This window comes from Leishmania martiniquensis, chromosome 30 (genome assembly GCF_017916325.1).
Source record: "Leishmania martiniquensis isolate LSCM1 chromosome 30, whole genome shotgun sequence".
NCBI classification, from domain to species: domain Eukaryota; phylum Euglenozoa; class Kinetoplastea; order Trypanosomatida; family Trypanosomatidae; genus Leishmania; species Leishmania martiniquensis.
This window is the reverse complement of record NC_090165.1, coordinates 1,067,447-1,091,036: the sequence shown is the minus strand read 5'-3', so window position 1 is coordinate 1,091,036 and position 23,590 is coordinate 1,067,447. Positions and strand designations below refer to the sequence as shown.

Genomic DNA, 23,590 nt, shown 5'->3' with positions numbered 1-23,590 from the left:
AGGGGAGGGGGCTGTTCGTCACCGCTCCCCCGAGTACGGCTGCCCTTTGCAGTGTCTCTTCCACGTTCGGGTATTGTGCACTATTTTTTTTTACTTTGATTTCCTAGCGAAGCATCTCTGCCTGCATATAACGAACGGCGTGGTTTTGCTTGCAGTTCACGACGACGCTTTTGTGTGTGTCGTGGGCGGCTGTGCCTATTGTGCCAGCAATGACGCGTGCCATGTGATGGTTGTGAAGGGGGGCGCGCCTTCTGAGCAGGGTGCTCGTGCCCTCTGCTTCTTTATATTCTCACGGGGGTGTTGGAAGGGCTTGTGCCCGCGTGCCCCTCCGGTGCTCTTGTGGCTTTGTCGCTCTGAGTGAATGCAAGGGCATCATGGGTATGCCATAGCGCGTGCATACACCGGCGTGCCGCATTCGGGTGGGGCGCTTGTGGGTGCCGTACTCACGTGTGCGTCGCCAACGAACTGCTTTGTCGGAGTCCGCGAGGAAACAGAGAAAAAAGGCTTCATAGAGAGAGCACAGCGAAGCGCATGGCCGACGTGCGGAGTGAAGCCTCTGAGCTGGCCTCTTGGAGTGTGTATGCTCCAGAGCCGCTGTGGCTAACCTACGCGTAGGTCGTTTGCCGTGGGGGCGTTGCCGTGCGGGGGACTGAGGGCTGCGGGTGGAGGGCGACTTTGCCGTTGCGCCCCGCCGCCCCTGCGTTTCTCTGCGTTACTATCAATCAGCGCAGACGACACACTTCATCTCTCCTTCTACCCCCTCCCTCCTCTGGTCTTTTCCTCTCTCTGCTACACACTGCACTGGCGTGCCTGCATCGCAGCCTTCCCCCGACTCTCGGTTTCCCTCTCGCTGTGCCGTCATGCAAGCTGCGGCGCTTCTCGCTTGCCTTCCCTATTTGTTCGTGCGTCACTGAGATCCTCATCACCAGTGAGGAAGGCGATCACGGCTCGACGGATTGCCGTCTTTGAAGTCGCGCGAACGTGCCATTCCATCGACACGCTCACGCGGAGAGGCACACACACACACACGTTTGGACACGCGCGCGGCTCTCCCTTTGATTTTCGTGGGAACACCCCCCTCCCCCCAGCACCGCCACCGATACAAGCAGCACAGAGAAGAGAATGGACCAAACGAAGCTCTTTCAGGACTTCGCCTGCTCTGTGCGGTGCGAAAGCAAAAATACCGTCGTCTTTGTTGCCTGCCCAAAGGGCGGGCGCTACGGCGATGTGCGCAAGACGCTGGCGGGCTTGCTGCAGCGTCCCTTCAACTCTGTGCACGTGGCCCCACCGGACGGCGACTTCGCCGTGCCCCTAGATGATGATCAGGTCGTTGAGCCGGCTGACAATGAAGTCATCGTCCCCGCCCGCATCCTGAAGGCGACGGAGGAGGGCGGGTGGGAGTTCGAGTGAGCGGACCCATCCCGGAGGTGCATGGGCGCGCTGTGAAAAGGAGTCAGCGAATCCCCTCCCCCCTCCACGCACACAGACACATACACACAGACACGAGGAGAGCAGAAGCGATGCGCGCTGCAGCCGCGAGCTTTTCGCGTGTGCGGGGCCAGGGCATCCCTAACACTAGTTGCTCAAGCTTGCTCTTGCTCTCGTCATCTCATGAATCTCCCCATGTCCAAGTGTGTGGATCGTTGCACGCCCTCACCGTCTCCCCCTTCCTGCGACCCCCCTCCCCCTTCGGTGCATCCTGGCGACTACCTGATAGAATGTGGCCGGCCTGGGCAGCTTCGCGCGCCATGGGTTCGAGACGTATGTCTCTGCTTCATGAAGGGCACCGGAAAGGGGGCAGTGGGGCGGTCACACCAACGGTCCCGCTGCCCGGCTTTCGTAGGCGGAGGAGGTGGTGGTGGTAAGGAGGGGGGAGGGGCGGAACGGGATGGAACCTGCGGATGCCGCTCACGGGCCTTTTGTATATTGGCGGCGGAGTATGTGCGAGCCATTTTATTCTCTTACGAGCCTACATCAGCGTTGCGATTGGAGGTAGAAAGGCACGTGTCTGCACCCACGCAAAGTCCTTCTCCGCATCAGACAAACACAGCACACAACGAAGTGTATTTACCATAGGTAGACCTACTCGACGGCCGTTCTCACGAAAGCTTCGCCAACCGGCCACTCTTTTTTTTTTCGTGGCAGTAGCCTATTAAAGCCACCCATAGCTGCCTCCTTGAGAAGAGCGGGCCTGCGATCTTTCGATCGTCTGTCTCTCCCTTTCTCTAAGGCCTATGGGCACCTCTTGCCCCGTCCCTGTGGTGGTGCCCGGACCTCCTCTGCTCTTTCTATTCTGTCATCCTCGCTGCGGCGCATCTCCTCGCACACCTTCCCCTCCACTCCATCTCTGGCAGTGTTATTCCAGGACGTGCTCTCACACGATCACCGCCCGCCAATCGCGTGCACATATACGAAGTGCAGCGCGTTACCCTCTGCGCAAGAGTGCTCACGCACACACGTGTGCGTAAGCGTATTGAAGTCACCACCGGGAAGTCATTCTTACACACACACACACACACAGACAGACACAGACACACACTCCCACTACACTCCGCGTTGCCCCTTTTTTTGCTCTTATTCACTGCCACAACGCAATCCGCTGCATCTTCCGTCCGTGGATAGCGGGCGTGCTTCCCGACCTCGCACATTCTTCACTCTTTTTTTTTTGTAGCCATCCACGTGGTTTTCCCTCTCCTACTCCCCTCCCTCTCTCTCTCCCTTTCCCCTTGAGCGCGAGCTCGGCACTCTCTCGCAGCCATGACTGCCACAACGAAGAGCGACTCAAAGTTTCTTGTACCCCCGCTAACGCAGGAGGACGTGCCAGGGGGCGCATGCTGCGTGGATGAGACGACTTTCGCTACTCTCTTCCCATCTTACTTAGAGAGCTACATCAAGAGCATTTGGCCCGCAGTGGAGGAGCTGCTCGGACAGCATCAGCTCGTTGGTAAGCTGGACTTGCTGGAGGGCAGCATGACGGTGGCGACGACCCGCCGCACTTGGGATCCATACGCGATCATCGACGCCCGCGACTTCATCAAGCTGCTCGCCCGTAACGTCCCTCTTGCTCAGGCGCAGAAGATATTTCAGACCGACATCACGTGCGATATTATCAACATCTCTGTCAAAGGAGGCAGTGTGCGACGCTTTGTGAAGCGCCGCGACCGCCTCATCGGGCCCAAGGCTCAGACGCTCAAAGCGCTCGAAATTCTTACCGGATGCTACGTCCTCGTGCAAGGTAAAACGGTCGCAGTGATGGGCCCCGTTAAGGGAACGCAGGTGGTCCGGAGCATTGTGGAGGACTGCATGAACAATATTCATCCTATCTACGGCCTAAAGCAGCTGTTGATCAAGCGCGAGCTGAGCAAGCGTGAGGATATGAAGCACGAGGACTGGTCCCGCTTTATTCCTGTCTACAAGAAATCGCAACCAAACAAGGAGAAGCAGAAGGCCGTGCGCAAGATGAAGAGGGAGCGGCTGAAGGAGTCGAAGCGGAAGCAAGCTGGCAAGGAAAAGTCCATCTTCCCGCCGGCCCCGCCGAAGCGACTGGAGGACATCGCCATGGAAAGTGGCCAGGCCTTCCTCGCCCCGCGCCAGCGGCGCCACAAGAAGGAGCTAGAGCTGCAAGGCGCTGCATCTACACCTCCGTCAACCTCCGCGAGCCCCGAAACCAGAGGCAACGGAGGCAGGAGGGCAGCCACGACGTCCTCCGCGATGAAAAGGTAGGGAGCGGAGCTTATGGCTCTCTCTATGGTCTGTGTCGGCGTGCTGACGGTGGTGGCTGCAGGCGAGCCATCCGCTGCAGCTGCCGAGCTTGCGAGTGTGTGTTTGGTGCTTCCTTTTCCTTCCGCGTAAGCCTCTCCTCTCCTTCCGACACCGCTGCCACGGCAGCGGTAAGTAAAGACAAAAACGCCCACACGTACGGTCGTAGGGGATCGAGGACCAGACAGAGTGTACGTCTTTCCCGTTAAAAAAACAGGCAAGTGACTTTTACTCGATAGCGCCCTGCTATTGCTCCTCTCTCCTGTCAGCGCTTTCGAAAACTCTAGCGGCTCATGTAACAGGAAGCCCTCCCTTTTCTCTTGCCTTCTCCGCCGAGAAGGCAAGGCGTCGATGCGTACCCCTGCACTCCACGTCTCTGCCTCATTTAGCTGCCCTTGCTTCTTCTTTTTCTTTGCTCTATTATCTATTTGGCTGGCAAGTGTATGCGCCCATTCCTGCCCCCCGCGCTTGTCTCTCCGCCGAGCAGGCGTCTTGGAGTTGTACGGAAGCCTATACATTGGCAAGGCACACGCCGAAACCGACACATACACACGCGATCCTCAGCCTCTTCTTCCTCGAGGGATCTCTCTCTCTCATCATATTCCGTGCACATGTGTTGGTTACATGAACAGCCTCCACCAGGAAGAAATGAAAAACGACTGTCGCTTGCCTGACATCGGCACTGGTGCAGTCGCTTCTGGTCTCTCTCCCTCTCTTCTCTTCACCACTGCGCTTATGCGTCTATGACTGTGTGATGCACTTCCTTACCCTTCTCGCAGTATCACTTGTTATTTCATTGTTTCCCTCTTCTGCTTCTCCGCTGCACCGCGTCAACTGTAAGTGTTTGTGAATCTGTAACTGGGCGAGTGGCGGCGTCCTTTGCGTTCGAGCGCCCCCTCACACACACACACACACACACGCACACACACGAGGGATACTAGCAAGCCTTAAAAAAGGGCAACACGGCCTCCTGACCGCATCACTCGCGTGCTTCCTGGCACAGGAGCAACGTACAGAGGGTGTCATTGTTCGCGCGCCGGCTTCGCGAGCTCGAATAATAGGGGCCGAGAGGTACGCAACCAAAGAGAAGCGCGAGCTGGTATGTGTCGTCTCCCTTTCTCGTCACGCCCCCACCCGCTCAGCCGTTTCTTGCCCCTCACATGCAATTGTCCCTATCTCCTTCCCATGCTGCCCCCCCTCTCCCCTCCTTTATGTCTCGTCTTCCGCTCTCTGCTCTGTATTGTTGCGCGCTGGTTACACTTTCCCCTGCGTGTTCTTTGCACGGCACCGACCCTCGCTCGGCATCCCTCCCTTTCGGTCAGGGCCATCTCGTAGGCCCCCCACTTCCGCAGTTTACGTCAACAGCGCTGGGGCTTCCATCATTGTCGTGCGTGTGTGTGCGTGCAGTCCAACGGAAGCCACAAGAAGAAGACGGGTCGTCGCTGCCTCGCGTTGGCGTCACCGTAGACTCCCCTCCCCATACACGCGCAGGAGACGGGAAACGGCGTATTGAACCGACCACATGACGGCAGCCGCCTCGCCCAGTGCGGCGATGGCCGTGGAGAAGAGGAACCTCATCATGTACGTCGGTAACCGCGTGAGGGTAACGCTGGATGATGCAAGCGTGTTGAGCGGCCGCCTCGTTTCTCTGAGCAGCAGCGGCAATCTCATCCTGACGGATGTGGAGCGGCAGCGCCTTCTCAAGCGCCGTCGCAATCGCTGCGGCGTGCATGAGACAACCCGTGAGTGCTACGCAGAGGTGCTGTTTGTGCGCGGCAGCTCTGTCGTCTCTGTTGGCTACGATAGCGGCATTACTACGGATAAATCAGTGATCGACCAAATTGGAGGGCGCGACGCGAAGAGTTCACGCATCGTGCAGCTCGCCAACGCTGCCCCGTCGGCGCGGTGAAAGCGACAAAGAGAGAAATGGCAGCGGTATCCAAAGGCGCAGGCGCGCCGCACTGCTCGCAGGGCAGTGCGTCTGATTTGCCGGTAAAGTTCGTGAGTGACTGCAGCAAAGAGCACGAAGAAAAAAAAACATATAGTGGCCTCTCCCGTCTCACTCAGCACCGCGGCTGCGAGAGGCAGCCGCGCGCGAGACAAGCGGCGACAATGGTACACCGATGGGGCAAAAGGGAAGAAGCAACGTCGGCCCTCTGCTTTCTCTTGTGGCCTCACACAGAAACGATGGCGGCGCCTTCTTCAGTCTGCCTACGCCACCGCGCATCATGCGCGTAGGCAGACTGACTAGATCGATGGACAAGTGCACGCCGCAGACGTGTTGACGGTCTTGCAACACTAATTGCTTTGCCTGTCTGCTGTAGTGCGCCAGCCCTCTTTTCTGTCCTTTCTATCCGCTCTTTTCTCTTCTTTTCATTCGCCCTTTCACCATAGCTCTCTCCCTCCTTCACGGTGCCGTTGCACACGCTAGCACCCCTTCTTCTGCCATCACATTTATCCTCCCTACACACACACATACACAAGCACACTTCCCCTCCTCCCCCTTCGCCTTCCGCTCCCGGGGCGTTGCCGACCGTCTTCCGCCTCCCGCGGGCAAAAGGCACGCACTTTGTCGATCTATTCTCCGGCCCCCTCCTCTGTGTGTCTGTGGGGGGGGAGGGGGACACGGAGGAAGGCGTCCGGTGAGTCCGGTGCCGTCGCACGGAGTTTGATTTGTGTTGCACTTGTGTGCGTTCTCGCTTAGGCTTTGCTGGAGCCGTTTTTTTTTCTCTTTCTCTTTGCCTCTCCTCGTCCTCTCGTGATGAGTGTGACTTCGAAATCGCTATGCATGCGAGCACGTTGCTCTTGGCTGGCGTCCGTACAACTCCCCCCCACATCACCGTCCGACACTACAGCCCGCGCGTGCCACCAGAAGACGCTGTCGCGCACTACACCGATGCACTACAGCGAGGGACTGAGACGCGCCTGACTCGCCTTCTGCGTGCCAAGGCTTGTGTTCAGCTACACGACTACGCGTCTGCCCTCACGGATCTGGAGGAGTGGATTCAGAACGCTGTTGGCGCTGCAGACGGCATCCACGGAGATTTGGCAGCTGACAGGGTGACAGAGGCCCTCTTCTACCGCGGTGTCTGCCGCGCTCGCCTATCTCAGGTACAGGGCGCTGTAGAGGATTTCACCGAGGTGCTGCAACGTCAGCCGGGGCATCGGCGGGCCCAATACGAACGGGCTGCGTGTTACGCACGACTCGACGACTTTATCAAGGCCATCGCTGAGTACGAGGCGGCGCTGCAGCTGGACGAGGTGGGAAGGGAGAAGGAGAGCCTCCTCCGGTACCGTGAGCAGCACCGGTATGCGGAGCGGCGGCAGCCAAGACAGATGCGGGCGGCGGCGTCGCGGTCAGGCCTGGCTTCTCTGCCGCTCTGCACGATTGCCGCCTGGCCGCCTTCCACCGCGATCTCGGCGCCACTTCCACCGGTGTCAACACCAGCGTCGAAAGACGCGCAGTGCGCTGACAAGCGCCTCTCGCCGGGGGAGACATCGCAGCGCTCGCCATTCTCTGAACGCTGCGCCGTGGCGAGCAGCAGTCGGCGTGCATCCGTGGACGAAGTCTCCGACAGCTGTGCGACGGCGGTGTCCTTGTCGGAGTGCACATTGCCTGTTTTAGGCCCCGATGTGGCATCCCTCTCAGCGGCACTTGGCCGCCGCAACTCGCAGTGGCGCGCAGATCACGAGAGCTTGACAGTCGTCTCGTCTAGCACCGAAGTGTCGCCAGAGGGGACTGCCATGAGCGCGGACGAAGCGGCCCAGGGGGTGAGCGGGGCTGGAAAATACGAGACCACCGCCTCTTACAGCCCTTGCTGCGAGAACCCCGAGAACGAGAGCGCCATGCTCACCGCTATGGACCCGACGTGCATCTCGAGCTCCACCACGAGCAAGGAAGATGTGTGGCCTCCGGACAACGAAGTGGAGGCGGAGGCTTGGCAACAGCAGCAGAGTGAGGGCAGCCGCCCTGACGCTCACGGCGCAACAGTTGGGCCGCCTCTCTGCAATGCGAACTACTTTTACCAGCGCGGGTTGCAGCACCGCCGGCGCGGCGAGCTCGAGGCAGCCATTGACATGTACACGAAGGCTCTGGAGCTTGCGCCTACGCACTTCAAGGCGCTATTCAACCGCGCCTTCTGCGAAGATAAGCGGATGAACTACACGCGCGCCATCGACGACTACACTGCCGCTTTACGGCTTGATCCGTGCAACCCTTTTACGCACTACAACCTCGGCATCAGCTACGAGCGCATCGGTAATTATTCAAGCGCGGTGCAGGCGTTCACACGTGCCATCGAGCTCGACGGCCGCCACCCAGACTTCTTCCATAACCGTGGCCTCACGCAGCGAAAACAGGGCGATCACGCGGCCGCCATCGCCGACTACACAACCGCCATCTCACTGGACTCCAACCACTTCAAGTCGCACTACAACAGAGCTTGCTGCCTCAGTAGGCTTGGCCGCTACGAGGAGGCGGTGGCAGGCTACACAGCGGCGCTACAGATAGACAGCGACAGCTCGAGTGCGTACCACAACCGCGGCGCAGCGCTGGAAAAGCTGGGGAAGCTGGAGGAGACCATCGAGGATTACGATCGCGCCCTGGAACTGGACCCAAAACTGACCTTCTCGCTCAATGCCCGCGGGCTGGTGTACGACAAGCTGCAGCGGTACAACGAGGCCTTGGCAGATTTCACCGAGGCCATCCGACTCGACCAGCGCAACCCTGCCTGGCGGCACAATCGCGGCTGCACTTATCGCAACATGGGCGAGCTGGAGCTGGCCATCGCCGACTACAGCGCCTCCATCGAGCTTGCTCCCCATAGCTACACGGCCTACAATAGCCGCGCCTTTGCCTTCCGGAAGCTAGGCCGGTACGAGGAAGCCATCGAGGACTACACGAAAGCGCTGCATGAGCACCCCGGTGTGGTAACGAGGGTGCTGAACAATCGCGCCTACTGCTTTGCACGCTTGAATTTCTTTGAGGATGCGATCCGCGACTACAGCGAGGTCCTTGCCACCGACCCGGCCGATGCCCATGCGTTGTACAACCGCGGCATCTGCTTTGAAAAAAGTGGCAAGTACAACGCTGCGGTCAACGACTTGACGCGGGTCATCTGGGCAGCCCCAGAGGCGTCATCCACAGCAAACGCCTATTACAGCCGCGGCACGTCGCGGCTGCAGCTGCGTCAAGTGCAGCAGGCGACTGAGGACCTCGAGCAGGCTCTCAAACTGGATCTGATGGGGTGCGGACTTATCGGTGAGGCCCGTGACGCATTTCAGGTGGAGCATCCGGCTTGGCGCCTCCTGCAAGGCCTCCGCAGACCGTAAAGTGGTACCTACGAAGAGATGCAGGCAGGGATGTCCCCGTTCACGGGAGTGAACACAAGGCGCGGATGACCGCACGAGCACCAGCGGCAATGGGGAAAAGGAAATCGACCCCCGCTTCTGCGCTCCCTGTCTCGCCTGGCTCGCCGTTGCTCTCTCCTCCTCAAACTTCACCTTCTCAGAGGTAGGGGAGGGAAGGGGGACTGCGCGTTGTCAGCCCGTGCACTGAAAGGCGATTTTAAAAAAGCTCACCACCTTCCACAAGTGAGCTCAGGGACAGGGCCTATGCGCACATGTTGACGCTCTGCGTGCTCGTGTAGCGGTCTTGGGGACGTGAGCATAGAGAGAGAGAGGCGGTGCGGATCTGCCGATGTTGCGCCAACTGCCCTCCCTGTCAAGGTCGGCTAAGATGATGTGCGTCTGCGCAACGTTCTTTAAGCTCACTCTTTTTCTCCCGACCACTTCAGTCTCAGCACCACACCAGCACTCCCAGCGGTGCTTCCTTCTTCTGATTCTGGCCACAGGGCCCACCGCATCCGATGACCAGCGTGTCTCCTTCACCGTGTGCCTGCTCGCCGCCGCTTCACTCGTCACCTGTCGACGCGGTCGAGGGCTTTCGAGAGAGCGATCGTCTCCTGCTTTCTTTCATTTCTCTGAGCGCCGCTCAGAGTTCTATAGCCCGTTCTGCCGAGGTTGTCTTGGATGCGTTGCTGACGTCTCCCGCGACACCGTCATCGCCGTCGGCGTCTCTAGATGCAGCGGCGGAAAGAGACCACAGCGCCGACCGCTTAAGCGACCGTTACCCTGAAGTTCGTGTGTTGCTGCATCTGCACCACTTGCGTTGTGCACTCCGTGATCTACAGGAGTGTCCCGCGCACGCACGTCGGACCTTTTTCTCCATCATTCAAGAGCACCTCACTGCCTTGGCGGTGGTGCTGCCGGAGCCGCTCTTCATCGCCATCGCTTCAGTACTTCACCGCTTCCTGGCAACGGATAGCGATGAGGTCCTGGCCAAGGACCGCTGCCATGTACTGGAGGTGCAGCTCATCCACATTGTGGAGGCAACACAAACAGAGCTGCTGCGCGCCACCAAACATCTGACTATGCGAGCCGGAGTTGTGACGCTTCGCTTTCACCATGACATCCCCTACTTGTGAAGGACACAGTCTCCATGCATCTGCCCCGGCGCAGATGGTCACACGACCAAGGAAGCCCCGCGATCGCCGTGAAGGTGATCAGCAGGTAGCACGAGGGCGGGTCGGGAGGGAGGAAGAGAGGAGAGAGGGTAGGCGTACGTAAAGCTTGGGAAAGGGCCTTCGCTGTGTGTGTATGTGAATGGGCTGCTTCGCTTCGTGGCTCAGGGCCTGCCTACTCGCCACTCTCTCGCAACGCGTCCCAAGCCGCAGAAGTATGTTAGCGGTGGCCTATGATGGACGCGGCGTGAGCCACAGATAGAGAAGCTCATTAGACCCCGAAGCGTGAGACGGGCGGAGAAGCTCTGCGTTAGAGAGCCGCCTTCACCTCTGGTGCACAGCAGCAGCGCTCACAGAAAAAGCTGCTGCTCCCTTCCGCACTCACGAACCAATGGGCGTTGAGACGAGAATAGAGCGTGTGCGAAGGAGGCGGGGGGAGGGAAGAACAAGGAATGGTGGTGCATAAAGGCCGGCGGCACCTCGCGCCTGCACCGCCGCCGCAGCTTCTAAAAACTTTCTCTGCGTTCTCGTCAATGTCTTCCTTGTCTCGTCCCGCCCCCCTTGTATCCCCTAATATGCCCCTTCGCACGCCCCTTATGACGCCGCAGACGTATCGGCTGTGCCCGCAGCCTTACCTGAGCAGCCCTCACCTGCGCCCCCTCACTCGCTCTCCCTCTCCGCTTTTGGCTCCTATTCTATTCCTGCCGAAATGTGTGCGCCCTTTGGGTTTTTGGCCCTCCGGGTGGCATCGGCCTGCGGCTCATCGGGCGTGTGCGGGCTCAGCTTATCTGCGCTTCAAGCTGTGCCCCGCGCACTGCTCCATCCACCACGATCACCACCTCCCCGCTTTCACGCATACAGACACGCACAAAAAAAGCACAATGCTGCCTCTCAGCTCCCTTTTCGCCGCGTTTCTCGTGGCCGTCGTGGGGCTGCTATTCATCGACCTCGTTCCTCTCCAAGAGACGATGCGGTGCCCAGGCGACTACACGAACGCGTCAGAATGTCCGGAGGTGTACTACTCTGCCTCTTATCAAGTGGCGCGGGAGCGGTTCCTTGCTGCAGCGGAGGCCGCCCACGCTCAGATCGAGCATCACCTCATTACCAAGAGGGGCAATGAGGAATACTACATGGACATCGCCTTCTTCTCCGGTAAGCAGACGGATAAGCTGCTGGTGCACGCCAGCGGCACCCACGGTGTTGAGGGCTACACGGGCAGCGCCATTCAAGTAAAATTGCTGCAGGAGTGGAACGAAACCGCTCTCTTCGGACCATCCATTCTCTTTGTGCACGCGGTGAACCCGCACGGCATGGCCCACTTCCGTCGCTTCAACGAGGAGAACGTCGATCTCAACCGCAACTACCTTTCCACCCAGGAGTGGGCTGCGGTGAAGGCGCGGGACGCGAATGTCGCCGGCTACGAGGACTTCCGAGCGCTACTCGTACCAAATGTACCGCCGCGCTTCATTCACCGCTACACGTTCCTCCTCTACGCCGCCAAAGCGGTGGCGCAGCATGGGTTCGCCAAGCTGAAGCGCGCCTTCGTTACCGGCCAGTACCACGACCCCGTCGGCATCAACTACGGTGGCGACAAGGAGCAGAAAAGCGTTTCGGTGCTGCGTGAGGTGCTCAAGAAGCACGCGGCCGCCACGGGTGCGACGGAAGCAGTTTACATCGATGTGCATACCGGGCTCGGTCCTTCCGGAGTGGATACGATGATGCTGAAAAGCGACCACGGAAGTGAGAAATGCCGCGACGTATTCCCTGGAGCGCGCACCGACGACGCCAAGACCGCCAAAAGCGGCCCGAGCTCCGGCTACGATCTCGCCGCTGGTACTATCCGCCCCTTGACGGAGTTGGGACCCAACACCCTCGCTGTCACGGAAGAGTTCGGGACGGTCAGTCCGCTCTTCGTTGCACGTGCCGTGATCCTTGAAAACGCCGCGTATCACCTGTGCCGCGGGAGCTTCGTCCATGCTGTCATGCAAACATGGATGCGCGACGCCTTCTACCCCCAAGAAATCCGCTACAAGCAAGCAACGTTGAAGCGCGGGTCGGCAGCCTTTTGGAGCGCATGGACGTACCTCGCCACACGCCAACGGTAGAGGTGCGGCGCACCTCTCCCTATCAGCCTCTACTACTGCGTCCACGATGCACAAGGACCCTCTCTCGGCTTTTCGCCGATGCACATTGCGGCACAGCAGCGCTTCTCCTCAACATGCGAAATATCTGTGGCCTAATCCCCTCTCCTTACTAAAAAGAATCCTGCGGGTGTGCACAAGAAAGCACTGGGCTTCACTTTCGCTTTGTCCGCACCGTTCGCCGATGAGGGGGAAGGGGCGCGGGCATTTGGGTATACCGTTTTGTCTTCTAGCGCGCCTGCGTGTGAGGAGATGGAGGGGCACATAGAGAAGAGGCCTGCGGATAGGTTTGCTGGACGAGGGTAACCCGCTGTCCCTAAGTCATCCATTCCCTTATGACGGCAGTGACGAGCAGCATCGCCAGCAGTCACAGACTTCATGGGCACTGCCCGAGCGGCCATGCAGCGGCGCGGTGTACGCCACACTTAAGGCCGCCAAAGGCACACCAAAAGAGCCATGAAGGAGGAGAGAAAAAAAAGCACTTGCTTTGAAGTGCGTGCGAGGCAGCGGCGTAGGGACTCCGAGAAGCACGCGAAACGACCCCATAGGGCATCCCACGCCCCCTCAAGGCCGCAAGAAACGAAATGACCGCACGTGTTACGCCAGCAAACTCTCTATTGCCCCGTCGCTCACGCGCCCCTCCCCCCTCCCCTCCTACTTCCCGTACCAGGCAAAGTGCAGGCCTGTACACCGCCCTCTCCCGCCTCGCTCCCACTCTTCTGCCTTTCTCCCTCGCTCTGTGCTCTTCCCCTCCCCCCATCCCAATATCGCACGCAGCAGTATCTCAAGCTACCTCTCTCAGCACAACTGCACTAACAACCTTCCCATCACCCAATGGCTCCCATCAAGGTCGGTATCAACGGCTTCGGCCGCATTGGTCGCATGGTGTTCCAGGCCATCTGTGACCAGGACCTTATTGGCCGCGAGATCGACGTCGTCGCCGTGGTGGACATGAGCACGAATGCCGACTACTTTGCGTACCAGATGAAGCACGACACGGTGCACGGCCACCCAAAGTACACAGTGGAGGCTGTGAAGAGCAGCCCGTCTGTGCCGACGGCGGATGTGCTTGTGGTGAACGGTCACCGCATCAAGTGCGTGAAGGCGCAGCGCAATCCCGCAGACCTTCCGTGGGCCAAGCTTGGCGTGGACTACGTGATCGAGTCGACCGGCCTGTTCACGGACAAGCTGAAGGCTGAGGGCCACATTAAGGGCGGCGCTAAGAAGGTCGTTATCAGCGCGCCGGCGTCCGGCGGTGCCAAGACGATTGTGATGGGCGTGAACCAGCACGAGTACTCGCCGGCGTTGCACCACGTCGTGTCAAATGCGTCGTGCACGACGAACTGCCTGGCCCCCATCGTGCACGTGCTGACAAAGGAGAACTTTGGCATCGAGACCGGTCTGATGACCACCATCCACTCCTACACGGCGACGCAGAAGACAGTGGACGGCGTATCGCTGAAGGACTGGCGTGGTGGCCGTGCGGCGGCCGTAAACATCATCCCGAGCACGACCGGCGCTGCCAAGGCTGTGGGCATGGTGATCCCGTCAACCAAGGGGAAGCTGACCGGCATGTCGTTCCGCGTGCCGACACCAGACGTCTCTGTGGTGGACCTGACGTTCCGCACGACCCGCGACACCTCCATCCAGGAGATCGACGCAACCATCAAGAAGGCGTCGCGGACCTACATGAAGGGCATCCTCGGCTTCACTGAGGAGGAGCTCGTGAGCGCTGATTTCATCAACGACAGCCGCAGCTCCATCTACGACTCCAAGGCGACGCTGCAGAACAACCTGCCCGGCGAGAAGCGCTTCTTCAAGATCGTGTCGTGGTACGACAACGAGTGGGGCTACTCGCACCGCGTGGTGGACCTGCTGCGCTACATGGCCGCCAAGGACGCTGCCGGCTCCAAGATGTGAGGTGTGCGGATGGAGAATGTTCTAAAATAGTTACTGTCGCAGGCTGTCGCCCAATAACGTTCAGCTTTACTTTCTATTGGCACACGCATCCTTTGTCCCGTATGAGCCCTTTGGGCATGTGTGGCCCTTGATGCTGCCCATCATGATACCGCGGAGTTAAACGTGAGTAGCGGAGACGGCTCAACACGTCTTCGTCAGCACGTCAAGCACGTTTCTGTCTTTTTTTCGTCCTATTTAGTTCAAGCGCCTCTCTCACCTATGTAGTTGCCGACTCAATCGCTGTCGCCCTGAACTGGCGTGTCTGTATGCGTATGCGCTACCATATGCTCTTTTTACAGTCGAGCTCTTTTGCCCTTTCCCCCCTCCCCTCTAAGTGTGTATGTGTGAGGGAGGGAAGGGGCGAAGGAGTCGGGTGGGTGAGCTCGCAGACCTCTCGCGTGATTTTGGCTGCCTTTTTTGTTCTTTCGTTCGCCTTTCGTTCCTATCTGAGCGGTACTGTTCTCGCTTGCTCTCTCTCTCTGGCCAGCGCGTCTCCCTCTCTCTTCCTCATCGCTTCATTCACTCTTCCCGGCATGGTGTTGGGGGCGGGTGGGAGGGGAAGTCCGATGGGTGCGGATGTGCCTCTTATACCGATACCTGCATGGTATACATATACAGATATGTATACGCATATGTATATGCATGTATCTGCGCACACCCAGACAACGTGCGTTGCCTCAGCCGCATTGAGCCTGACTTGCTCTTTGCGCGCCCGTTTGTAATGAGGACTCCCTCTCTCCTTCTGTGCGAACGGAGGGACACATGCGCGTGCATGAGGATATGGGCGCCAAAGAGACTGTGCAGAGGTTAACGCGGCGCAACGAGTGTGTTCTGCCCTTTGCTTCACTTTCCATTCTCCAGCGCTGGCACACACACACACACTCGCGCGCGCGTGCGCATCGGCACTGATGTCTTTAACGGAAACGACGGGCTCGAACATTAAAGCGTCGAAAAAAAGGTACTTGGTGGTCATACACCATGAGACAGGGTAAGAATGTGGGAAGGATGACGACAGGCGAACGAGTGAAAGGGCCGAGTAGAGCTTGTGCTGACGCGTGGGTGCGGCGAGCTGGCAATTTTAGAGGCCCTCTTGTATGGAGGTGGGCCGCACCTGACTGGCTCACTATACACCCTCCCCTTCCCCCTCACGGTACAACCCCGCCATCCGGGTCACTGCCCTCTCTCAAAGGGTTGGTGCATCTCCCGTCTCTTCAGCCTCCGCCTCAGCCCCCTTCCCTCCACCTCTCTTTGTGTCTCTGCCTCGTCTCCTCTCGTCTCTTCGAATACGGGCTGATTCTGTTCGCTGCCGACACGTCCTCTTCGCTCGCGCGTTTCTTCCCCCTCCCCCATTGCCGGGTCTTCATTTTTGTTGTTGTGTGGGGAGCACACAAACACAAAAAAAGAAACGAAGTTCAGCAGCAGCGACACCACCGCGGCCGCTTCTTCGCTGAGTTGCCCATCATACACAGATGCGTGTGTGTGGGTGTGTGTAATTCGATGCACGTGGCAGATGTACGGCCCTGTGAACGCTCGATGAACAGATGCGCCCCCCCTTCAACCACCACCGCCCTGTCTTCACCCCCCTCCACACACACACACGGCACCCTCTTCTGCGTAGGACAGACTGCGCATGACTGTAGCAAAAAAGGTATGAAACGCCAAGAGGACGGCAATGGAACGCCACGTGGTAGTCGGTGAAACCTCTCTTCCCCTCTCTGTGTTCCCCACGGTCGCATGTCCGTCTGTCGGACTGTGTGTGTGTGTGTGTGTGAGTGTGGATGCGCCCCCTCCCGTGTCTCTGTGGGAGGAGGCAGGGGGGCTTTAGACTAGAAGGCGCTCTCGTGGATGGGGACGCGCGTGCGCGATTCTGGCGGCAGCGGGCCTAGAGAAGAGGCGCCCAGAAGCTGAAGAAAGAGGGTATGGTCTCGGGTCAGTCCCTTCGAACGCCTCTGCACCGGCGGATCTCTCACTCTCTCTCCCTCATATGTTGCACCGAGAAAGGCACCCCTACCGCAGCCCGCGCCCATTTCGGCCCAGTGCTACGCGCTCCTGCCTATCCGTGTCGGGATGACCTGTGCATGTGAGTGAACATGTGTGCAAGGTGCGCGCACGCACAGACACGCAAGCATCACGAGCACGCAGTGAGAGCACAGACATGGCCACCTTAATCGTGTTGTTGCTGAGTGCCACACCCACGCGCGCTGGCACTTCTGCCCACTGCCTCCTAACCGTTTCGTTCTCTTTTTTCAATCGCGGAGACGTCTCCACGGCTCTCCTCCTCTTTTCGCTCTTTGCCACGCATCGAAAACGCGTGCGAGCCTCTGCCCCCCCCCACACACACGCATACACGCACATTTTTTCTCCCTCGCTACGACTGGCAGCATACACGGCGCCAAACCACCCACACAGACGAAGCAAAGGGAAAAAAAGACGAGGAAGAACGTGAGCAGTGGGGGCGCAGATCACAACGAGGCTGCTCGCAAGTTGCACACATATTGACGGCAGGCCCCCATACCTACTCGGCCCCTTCTCTCTCTTACGGATGCGTCTGCGGCGCTCATAAGCGTTTTCTCTTTCCTTTACCTCGGGAAACAGTGAACGAAAAAAAAAGCGAAGGAGCCACAGCCCACGTCTCTTCTTCTCTCCCCCTCCCCCCTTTGCATCGCCCAGGCGTAGACGTATTTGGTTCAACTCCTTCCCTTCTTACCCTTCCCTTTTCGCGGTTTCTCTCATCGAGGGAGTCGTAGCGGCGCTACTGTCTTCCTCTCCCTTGCTAGGATTACCTCTTGCCGGAGGCTCGAAACGCACGACAGCTGTCGCAGAGCGCGCCCCATCGCTTCTGCTCAGTGGGTCGCCTTTGCGCTGTGTCTCATCTCCAAAAGGTCCGCCAGGGAGACACGACAGCATCGAGGAGGCAATGAAAAAGACGTTTCCTCTACGTTGGACTTTCTCCGACAACCGGGGATACTACGGGCCCCCGGTGTACATGCCACTGGAGTACGCCAGTCGCGTCACCAACCAAAAGCAGCTCGTCTTTACGCACCCCAAAGACCCGAAATACACGTGGAACACCGGCATCAATGAATTGTCTAGTCTCCATCCCGGCATCCTCGGCCCGGGGCGTAAGACGCCGCAGCTGAACTTCACGAACCGCGGAGGCATCATCTGTGAAATCCCACCTGTGCCGGTGTACCGGGCGCACATTTGGTGCATGGGCCACGGCCACTTCACCCTTCAGCACCCACGCATCTTTATCAAGTGCCCGCGCAACAAAGTGGTCTGCTGCAAGTGGTGTCGTCTCAAGTTCATTAACATGTCCACTGACGAAGACAACGACGACGACTGGTTTGAGGAGGAGCAGAAGATCTCGACGACGCCGGAGTCTGAGGAAGACCTGCGGCAGCCCATCCGTGACATGGGTGGTGTGCTGCGCGATAGCCCGTTCCAGGACGGGAAGGAGCCGCATCCAGATGTATACCGCGCCGTCTTCGATCCGGAGCGGTATCGCTGGAAGCACCCGCGCACGGAGAACTACGAGGTGCATCCCGCATACGCCAAAAAGGACGGCGCCCAGGAGCAGAGCGGCGATCATTAGATAACGCGTGCGCCCCTCCCCCCCTGATGAGAAGCAACAGCAACATCAACAAACAGCCCCGCATTGGGAGTGACAGATGGGGCCGTGGGCGCACACGGAACGCACTGACCGTTTCCGTTGTTGGCTTCATTGCTTCTCTTTTGGATGTGCTTACAAGCTGTACCACGACAGAGGAGCCCCCCTCCCCTGACTCTTCCCTCAGTTTCACTGCTCCCTCTCCCACCAATAGCAACGTTCCGCTCTCATTCCTGCACGAAATGCTCCGCGTACATGCCCATCAACCTCCCCCCTTTTTTATCTCTTCCCCTCGCTAGCTAGCTCTCTAGTTGTGTATGTGTATGTGTATGTTTGCATGCTCTTCAACTTCAGAAGCGCGCAGGAGTCACGCAAATGAGAGCCGCTCCCTCCCTCCCTCCCTCCCCCCTCTACACACACACCTCGGTCTCTCCCAATGCTGAGGTGTCTTGGGCGTGTCCGACGGCGTCAGGGCTCAAGAAGACGAGCGGCACGCGCCAGAGCGCTGTGTGCATGTATGCGTATGGGATAAGGTGTAGGTAGAAGGTCAGTTGGCGAGACGGGCGCCTTTATTTTCTCTGCTCCTTTCCCTCGCTCGTCTGCCGCTGCCTCTTATCCTCAGCACGGCCATGCCAGCTACCACTTCCCTGTAGCTCTGGTCTCCATAGTGCCGCATCTACTTGTCCTCGCTCACTGCCCTCTCTCCTGCCCTTTCTGCGTCCGATTATCTTTTTTTGGTCTGTGTGTGTGTGTGGGGGACTGCATCCGATCTACCACCGCCCCCGCCATTGGCTTTTCGTCACGCAACTTATGCGCGCACATGCGCTAGACAACCCCCCTCCCATGCCCTCCCCCATTGCCTCCACTGCGCACATCACGGCAGCTCATTTTAAGTGAAAAATCGGCACGATAAGACGAAATAGAAAAAGGGAAAGGGTCTAGTCGAGTGAGGCCGCACTCCTCCATTCACCCACCGACGCCGTAAAGTGGTCGGAGCAAAATCGAGCACAGCAAAGGACCATCGACCAAGTCGCGCTTACACGGTCGCGTTACCTCGCCCCATTCCCCACCCTCTCCTCGACGACGCAACAGCCGTAGGAGCGGATCGAGAAAGCGTTACACCGTGTTTTTTTTAGTCCTTGTTGCTTATCGTGGATCGTCTTCTTCGTGTGGCCAAAAAAGGTTCCGTCACGGAAAAACTTTGGGAGTCGGCCTACTGGCGGACGGACACCGTTTCTTCCTCACTTGAATACTTCGCGTGTATTTTTTTGTTTTCTTTAGCTCTCCTCGTTTTTTTTTCGCGCGGGCCCGTTTAGCTACACGAACTGGATCACTCGGTGGCTTGGCTTCTTCGCTGCATCTGCGGTACCCTCAGCCTCTCCATCGCGCACCCCTCTCCTCTCAGTAGGGAAAGGTCGTTGTGCTTTAAGTGCACTTGTGCCGCTTCGAGCAGGGGCATTCGAGAACTCAAAGGAGAGGCTAACAAGACACCCTTCCACGCACACCGGTAGCTGCGCATCCGATCGATTTTTTTTCGGCGCTATGCCCGTGCGGTCCATCTGCGCGACGCTGCCAGATCCTCCGAGGACTAGGAAGGATCTGGCGGCTGTGCAGGACCTCCTCTCACGTCTCAAGGTTCCCCTGATTGTGCGGCGCGTGACAAAGGGCAACACCGTCGTGCGCCGAACAATTTCCCTGACAGCGGACGGTAAGGCGCTGGAGTACACGCCCACAAAGAAGTCGAAGCGTCAGACACTGCTCTTCTGGGACCTCTACGAGGTGACGCAGGTGGACCCGGCCAGCAAGGTGTACCGGTGGGCGAAGCTGAACAGGAGCACCGACGTCATCGTTGAAATGAACACGCGTACCCGCTACGGTTGGCGCATCGTCTTCGACGACAAGGCCAGTGCAAATACGTGGCTGCAGATGATCGGCTTCAAGGTGAAGGGCTGCACGCTCGTGGCGAACGGTGTCGTTCCCACCGAGGACACTCTAAAGGGCTGCATTCGCGCCACGTGGGAGCGCGCTGACACGAACCGAGACGGCAAGGTGGACTTCAGGGAAGCGAAGATGATGATGGTCCGCATGAATGTCGAGATCCGAAATGACTTGCTTGCTGACCTAGTGCGCAAGCACGACGCATCGGGGGACGGCGCCCTCGACCTGGAGGAGTTCACAACGCTGTTTATTGAGCTCACGCAGCACGAAGAACTACGGCCACTGTTCAAGAGCTTTGCAGCGGATCTAGGCTGGATGACTCGCAACGAGTTCGATCGCTTTCTCAGGGCGCAGGGCGATGTCCCCAGCGACAGCCTCTTCAACGCCCTCATGCCTCGCAAAGACGGTAGAATCTCTTTCACTGACTTTGTGCAATACCTCCTCAGCCCTCGCCTCAACCCCGCCCTCGACCCGGCACATCAGTTAGGCGTGGTCGATGACATGACGCACCCGTTAAAGGACTACTTCATCAGCAGCTCGCATAACACTTATCTCTCTGGCGACCAGTTCCAATCTTCGAGCCATATCGAGATGTACAAGCGCGCCCTCCTTGCGGGGTGCCGATGTGTCGAGCTAGACTGCTGGGACGGCAAGGACGGCGAGCCCGTCATCTACCATGGCTACACCCGCACCTCGAAGGTCCTCTTTGTCGACGTCATTGACACCATCCGCCGCCATGCCTTCACCACCTCCCCGTTCCCAGTCATCCTGTCGCTCGAGGTGCACACGTCAGACGCGCAGTGCAAGGTCATGGCAAATCACCTGCGCAGCGTCCTCGGCCGTATGCTCGTAACTGCCAAGGATACTCCGGGCATGACCTACACGCCGGACTCGCTGAGGGGCAAGATTCTCGTAAAGTGGAAGTTGCCCGGTAAGGACGTGGACGACGTCGAGGAGGCGGTCGAGGACACAGACGGCAACGACAACGGCGCCAGGTTCCCGTTGCAGGAGGCGGAGACAAGCGCGCAGGGGGCCCTGTCGCACCTGCTGAGCTCCTGCGTTACGCTGGGCGCCTTCAAAACAAATGACTGGGGACGGGATGCGGAGCCGCACTACGTCCAAAGCTACGTGGAGACCAAGGTGAATGACTTGGCGCAGAGCTATCGCAACGAGTTGATTATGCAAACCTCGCGCATGCTGGTGCGTGTCTACCCGAAGGGCACTCGCATCGGCTCCTCCAACTACAACCCAACCACCTCGTGGTCCGTCGGGGCCCAGTTGGTGGCACTCAACTACCAGACGTGGGACGACGACATGCGCATGAACGACGGCATGTTCTCACTGAACAAGGGCTACGGCTACGTTCTGAAGCCCAAGTACCTGCGCGATCCGTCGAGTCAGGCGAAGGCAACACCATGCACTATCACCGTTACCGTGCTGAGCGGGACGCAGATTCCCAAGCCCTCTCTTCAAAAGAAAGGCGACATCGCTGACCCGTACGTGAAGCTGTCCATCAACATGCGCGAACGCACCGAGGTGAAGACGGCGGTGGTGCGCAACAACGGCTTGAATCCGTTCTGGATGGAGACATTCACCCTTTTCTGCGAAAGTAAGGAGGTGGACGTGCTGACTGTCAAGGTTATGGACGAGGACACAACGTCCGCGAACGACTCTGTGTGTCAGATGGTCATCCCGGTTCGCGCATTGCGCACCGGCTACCGCGCTGTTCCCATGAAGCTGTGCAAAAACGGCGCGTCACTTCCGGGGGCGTCCATTCTATGCAGATTCGACATTGTGGACCATCAGCCGCAGCAGTCGTAGTGCGATCATGGGCGGGCGAAGATGTGAAAAGCGGAGCGAGTGGGTAAGCGCATACGGCATACCGTGCGTACGCGCGTCGCTGGATGTGTGCGCCTCTTTCTTCGAGACTTCGAGGACCCTCCCTCTCCCCCAGCCCGGTCTGCATTCTCGCTTGTGATCTCCTCGACTCATCGGCCCCCTTTCTCCACCACCACCCCTCTTCTCTCCATGCTGCTGCGCGCTCACGCACATGCCGTGTACGATCTGCTCTCCCCCTCGACCATCACCCCCAGACCCCTTCCGGTGCGCGTGTGTGTGTGTGTGTCAGTATGCTTTTTCTTCTGTGTCTGTCTGTGTGTGTGTGTATGTGTGCTTGTTTCTTCGGGGGGAAGGAGAAGAACCGAAGGTGCCCTTTCGTTGCGCCTCACCTTCTCTGTGTCGTGATGGCCTTTGCGGTGGTGCGCACGTGCCGTATTTTTCGTCTCTTCTTTTTCTTTTTTTTTCTTTTTCGTCTCGCCTCCTCGCCAGAAAGTCTCTTCTTTCGACACATCTTTGCTTCCGCCTGCACAAGGACGAAACCCGTACACAGAGGCACCGGCGCAGGCACGCTGCCTTGCGCACCACCCACCTCCGCCCCCGTGCGTCATGACTATGCGGCTCCTTCTGTTTTCATTTTGTCCTTTGTTTGTTTGAATTCGCCCGCTCCTTTCCCTTTGCTTTCGCACGCTCTTGGTTATCTGCTAATCCTCGATTGTGTGTATGCGTGTGTGTGTGTGTGAGGAGGAGGTGGGTGGTGGAGGAGGGGGAGAGTGCCACTGCTCAGCGCGAGACAGCGAAAGAGAACCGAAGATCCGATGTCGCGAGCTCAAGCCCCGTGGTACTCTGTCTCGCTGTCGGGGTTGTCCCTTCGTTTCTTTCAAGGCGTGCTTCCCTCTCAGGGCCAAGGTGACCAACCTGCGTGCCCGGCGCCTCGTCTCGGCGCGCGCCTTTCATCCTCATCCACCCCCCTCTCTGCCTCTTCCGTTTCAGTCTTTGTTCGGCTGCTTGTGAAAATGTGTGTGCGTGTGCGTGTGTGTGTTTCGCCACTTTCTTTGCTCTCCTCACGCCCTGAGCGATCCTCTCCGCTCTTCTCTCTCCTCACTCGCTCTGGGGCACGGGCGCATTGCACGTTAGCCGCATCTTGGGGAGGTTACTGCCATGCAGCGCCGCCTCTTTTCATTTTCTGGTGCATCACCTCCTCCGACTATGCCCTCACTCCCCTCAATGTCTTCTGCCTCTCCCGCTAACACCCCCTACACGCCGTGATCGCCTTTGCTGACAGTGTGACCTCAGTGCGTGGCATCTCAGGGGGGGCTCAGTACCCCACTCTCTGTCTGGGGAAGCCAGGCAGCCCCCCCTCCCCTCACTCCCACCCTTGCCTTTCGGAATGCTGAGCCGCCTCTCGTGGCCACGACAGAGGGTTCCAGCACCTAGCCCGAAGGGGGGCCAGAGCGATGTGTCGCTACCGATGTCGGGGGCCAGGCGCTGGATGGCGTTGCGTCGGAGCGACCGGCGGCTGTGAAGAGGCTTGTGTCACTGATACGGTCGTTGCGTTGTCAGGGCCACCCCGACGTATTTGAGTAGATGTTCTCAGTGTGGGTACCGGCGTGAAGAAACTGTAGGCAGCTTGCGGACGAGGTGGGGTGGGTCGAGGGTGAGGCAGACGTCGTGGTCAGATAACTGAGTCCACAGTATTAATGCAACGTGTATCCTTCGGCTGTGTTGCACCGTCACACGAATGTGGGCCTGTGAGACAATGAGCGGTGGGGGGAGTTGGAACGTGCTGCGTGTTGCTTGGCACACTTACGGTACCGCACGCAAGT

At 58.7% G+C, this 23,590-nt stretch overlaps 9 protein-coding genes across 9 annotated transcripts; all 9 read left to right on the top strand.

Annotated features, from left to right (window-relative positions):
• Positions 1-1,122: 1,122 nt before the first annotated feature.
• Positions 1,123-1,410, top strand: LSCM1_03925 (uncharacterized protein; the record flags this gene model as incomplete). Its single annotated transcript, XM_067321456.1, has 1 exon — positions 1,123-1,410. The coding sequence occupies one exon, from the start codon at positions 1,123-1,125 to the stop codon at positions 1,408-1,410; it is 288 nt and encodes a 95-aa protein (XP_067176824.1).
• A 1,347-nt stretch (positions 1,411-2,757) lies between these two features.
• LSCM1_03924 (uncharacterized protein) lies at positions 2,758-3,723 on the top strand (the record flags this gene model as incomplete). The annotated part of the gene is made up of 1 exon (XM_067321455.1): positions 2,758-3,723. One exon carries the CDS (start codon positions 2,758-2,760, stop codon positions 3,721-3,723), a length of 966 nt encoding a protein of 321 aa, XP_067176823.1.
• Positions 3,724-5,281: 1,558 nt separating this feature from the next.
• On the top strand, positions 5,282-5,668 carry LSCM1_03923 (uncharacterized protein; the record flags this gene model as incomplete). The annotated part of the gene is made up of 1 exon (XM_067321454.1): positions 5,282-5,668. The coding sequence occupies one exon, from the start codon at positions 5,282-5,284 to the stop codon at positions 5,666-5,668; it is 387 nt and encodes a 128-aa protein (XP_067176822.1).
• Positions 5,669-6,543: 875 nt separating this feature from the next.
• LSCM1_03922 (uncharacterized protein) lies at positions 6,544-9,090 on the top strand (the record flags this gene model as incomplete). Its single annotated transcript, XM_067321453.1, has 1 exon — positions 6,544-9,090. The coding sequence occupies one exon, from the start codon at positions 6,544-6,546 to the stop codon at positions 9,088-9,090; it is 2,547 nt and encodes an 848-aa protein (XP_067176821.1).
• A 536-nt stretch (positions 9,091-9,626) lies between these two features.
• On the top strand, positions 9,627-10,244 carry LSCM1_03921 (uncharacterized protein; the record flags this gene model as incomplete). Its single annotated transcript, XM_067321452.1, has 1 exon — positions 9,627-10,244. One exon carries the CDS (start codon positions 9,627-9,629, stop codon positions 10,242-10,244), a length of 618 nt encoding a protein of 205 aa, XP_067176820.1.
• A 917-nt stretch (positions 10,245-11,161) lies between these two features.
• LSCM1_03920 (uncharacterized protein) lies at positions 11,162-12,385 on the top strand (the record flags this gene model as incomplete). The annotated part of the gene is made up of 1 exon (XM_067321451.1): positions 11,162-12,385. One exon carries the CDS (start codon positions 11,162-11,164, stop codon positions 12,383-12,385), a length of 1,224 nt encoding a protein of 407 aa, XP_067176819.1.
• Positions 12,386-13,255: 870 nt separating this feature from the next.
• Positions 13,256-14,341, top strand: LSCM1_03919 (uncharacterized protein; the record flags this gene model as incomplete). The annotated part of the gene is made up of 1 exon (XM_067321450.1): positions 13,256-14,341. One exon carries the CDS (start codon positions 13,256-13,258, stop codon positions 14,339-14,341), a length of 1,086 nt encoding a protein of 361 aa, XP_067176818.1.
• A 2,956-nt stretch (positions 14,342-17,297) lies between these two features.
• Positions 17,298-17,975, top strand: LSCM1_03918 (uncharacterized protein; the record flags this gene model as incomplete). Its single annotated transcript, XM_067321449.1, has 1 exon — positions 17,298-17,975. One exon carries the CDS (start codon positions 17,298-17,300, stop codon positions 17,973-17,975), a length of 678 nt encoding a protein of 225 aa, XP_067176817.1.
• A 1,557-nt stretch (positions 17,976-19,532) lies between these two features.
• LSCM1_03917 (uncharacterized protein) lies at positions 19,533-21,749 on the top strand (the record flags this gene model as incomplete). Its single annotated transcript, XM_067321448.1, has 1 exon — positions 19,533-21,749. One exon carries the CDS (start codon positions 19,533-19,535, stop codon positions 21,747-21,749), a length of 2,217 nt encoding a protein of 738 aa, XP_067176816.1.
• Between the last annotated feature and the right edge of the window lie 1,841 nt (positions 21,750-23,590).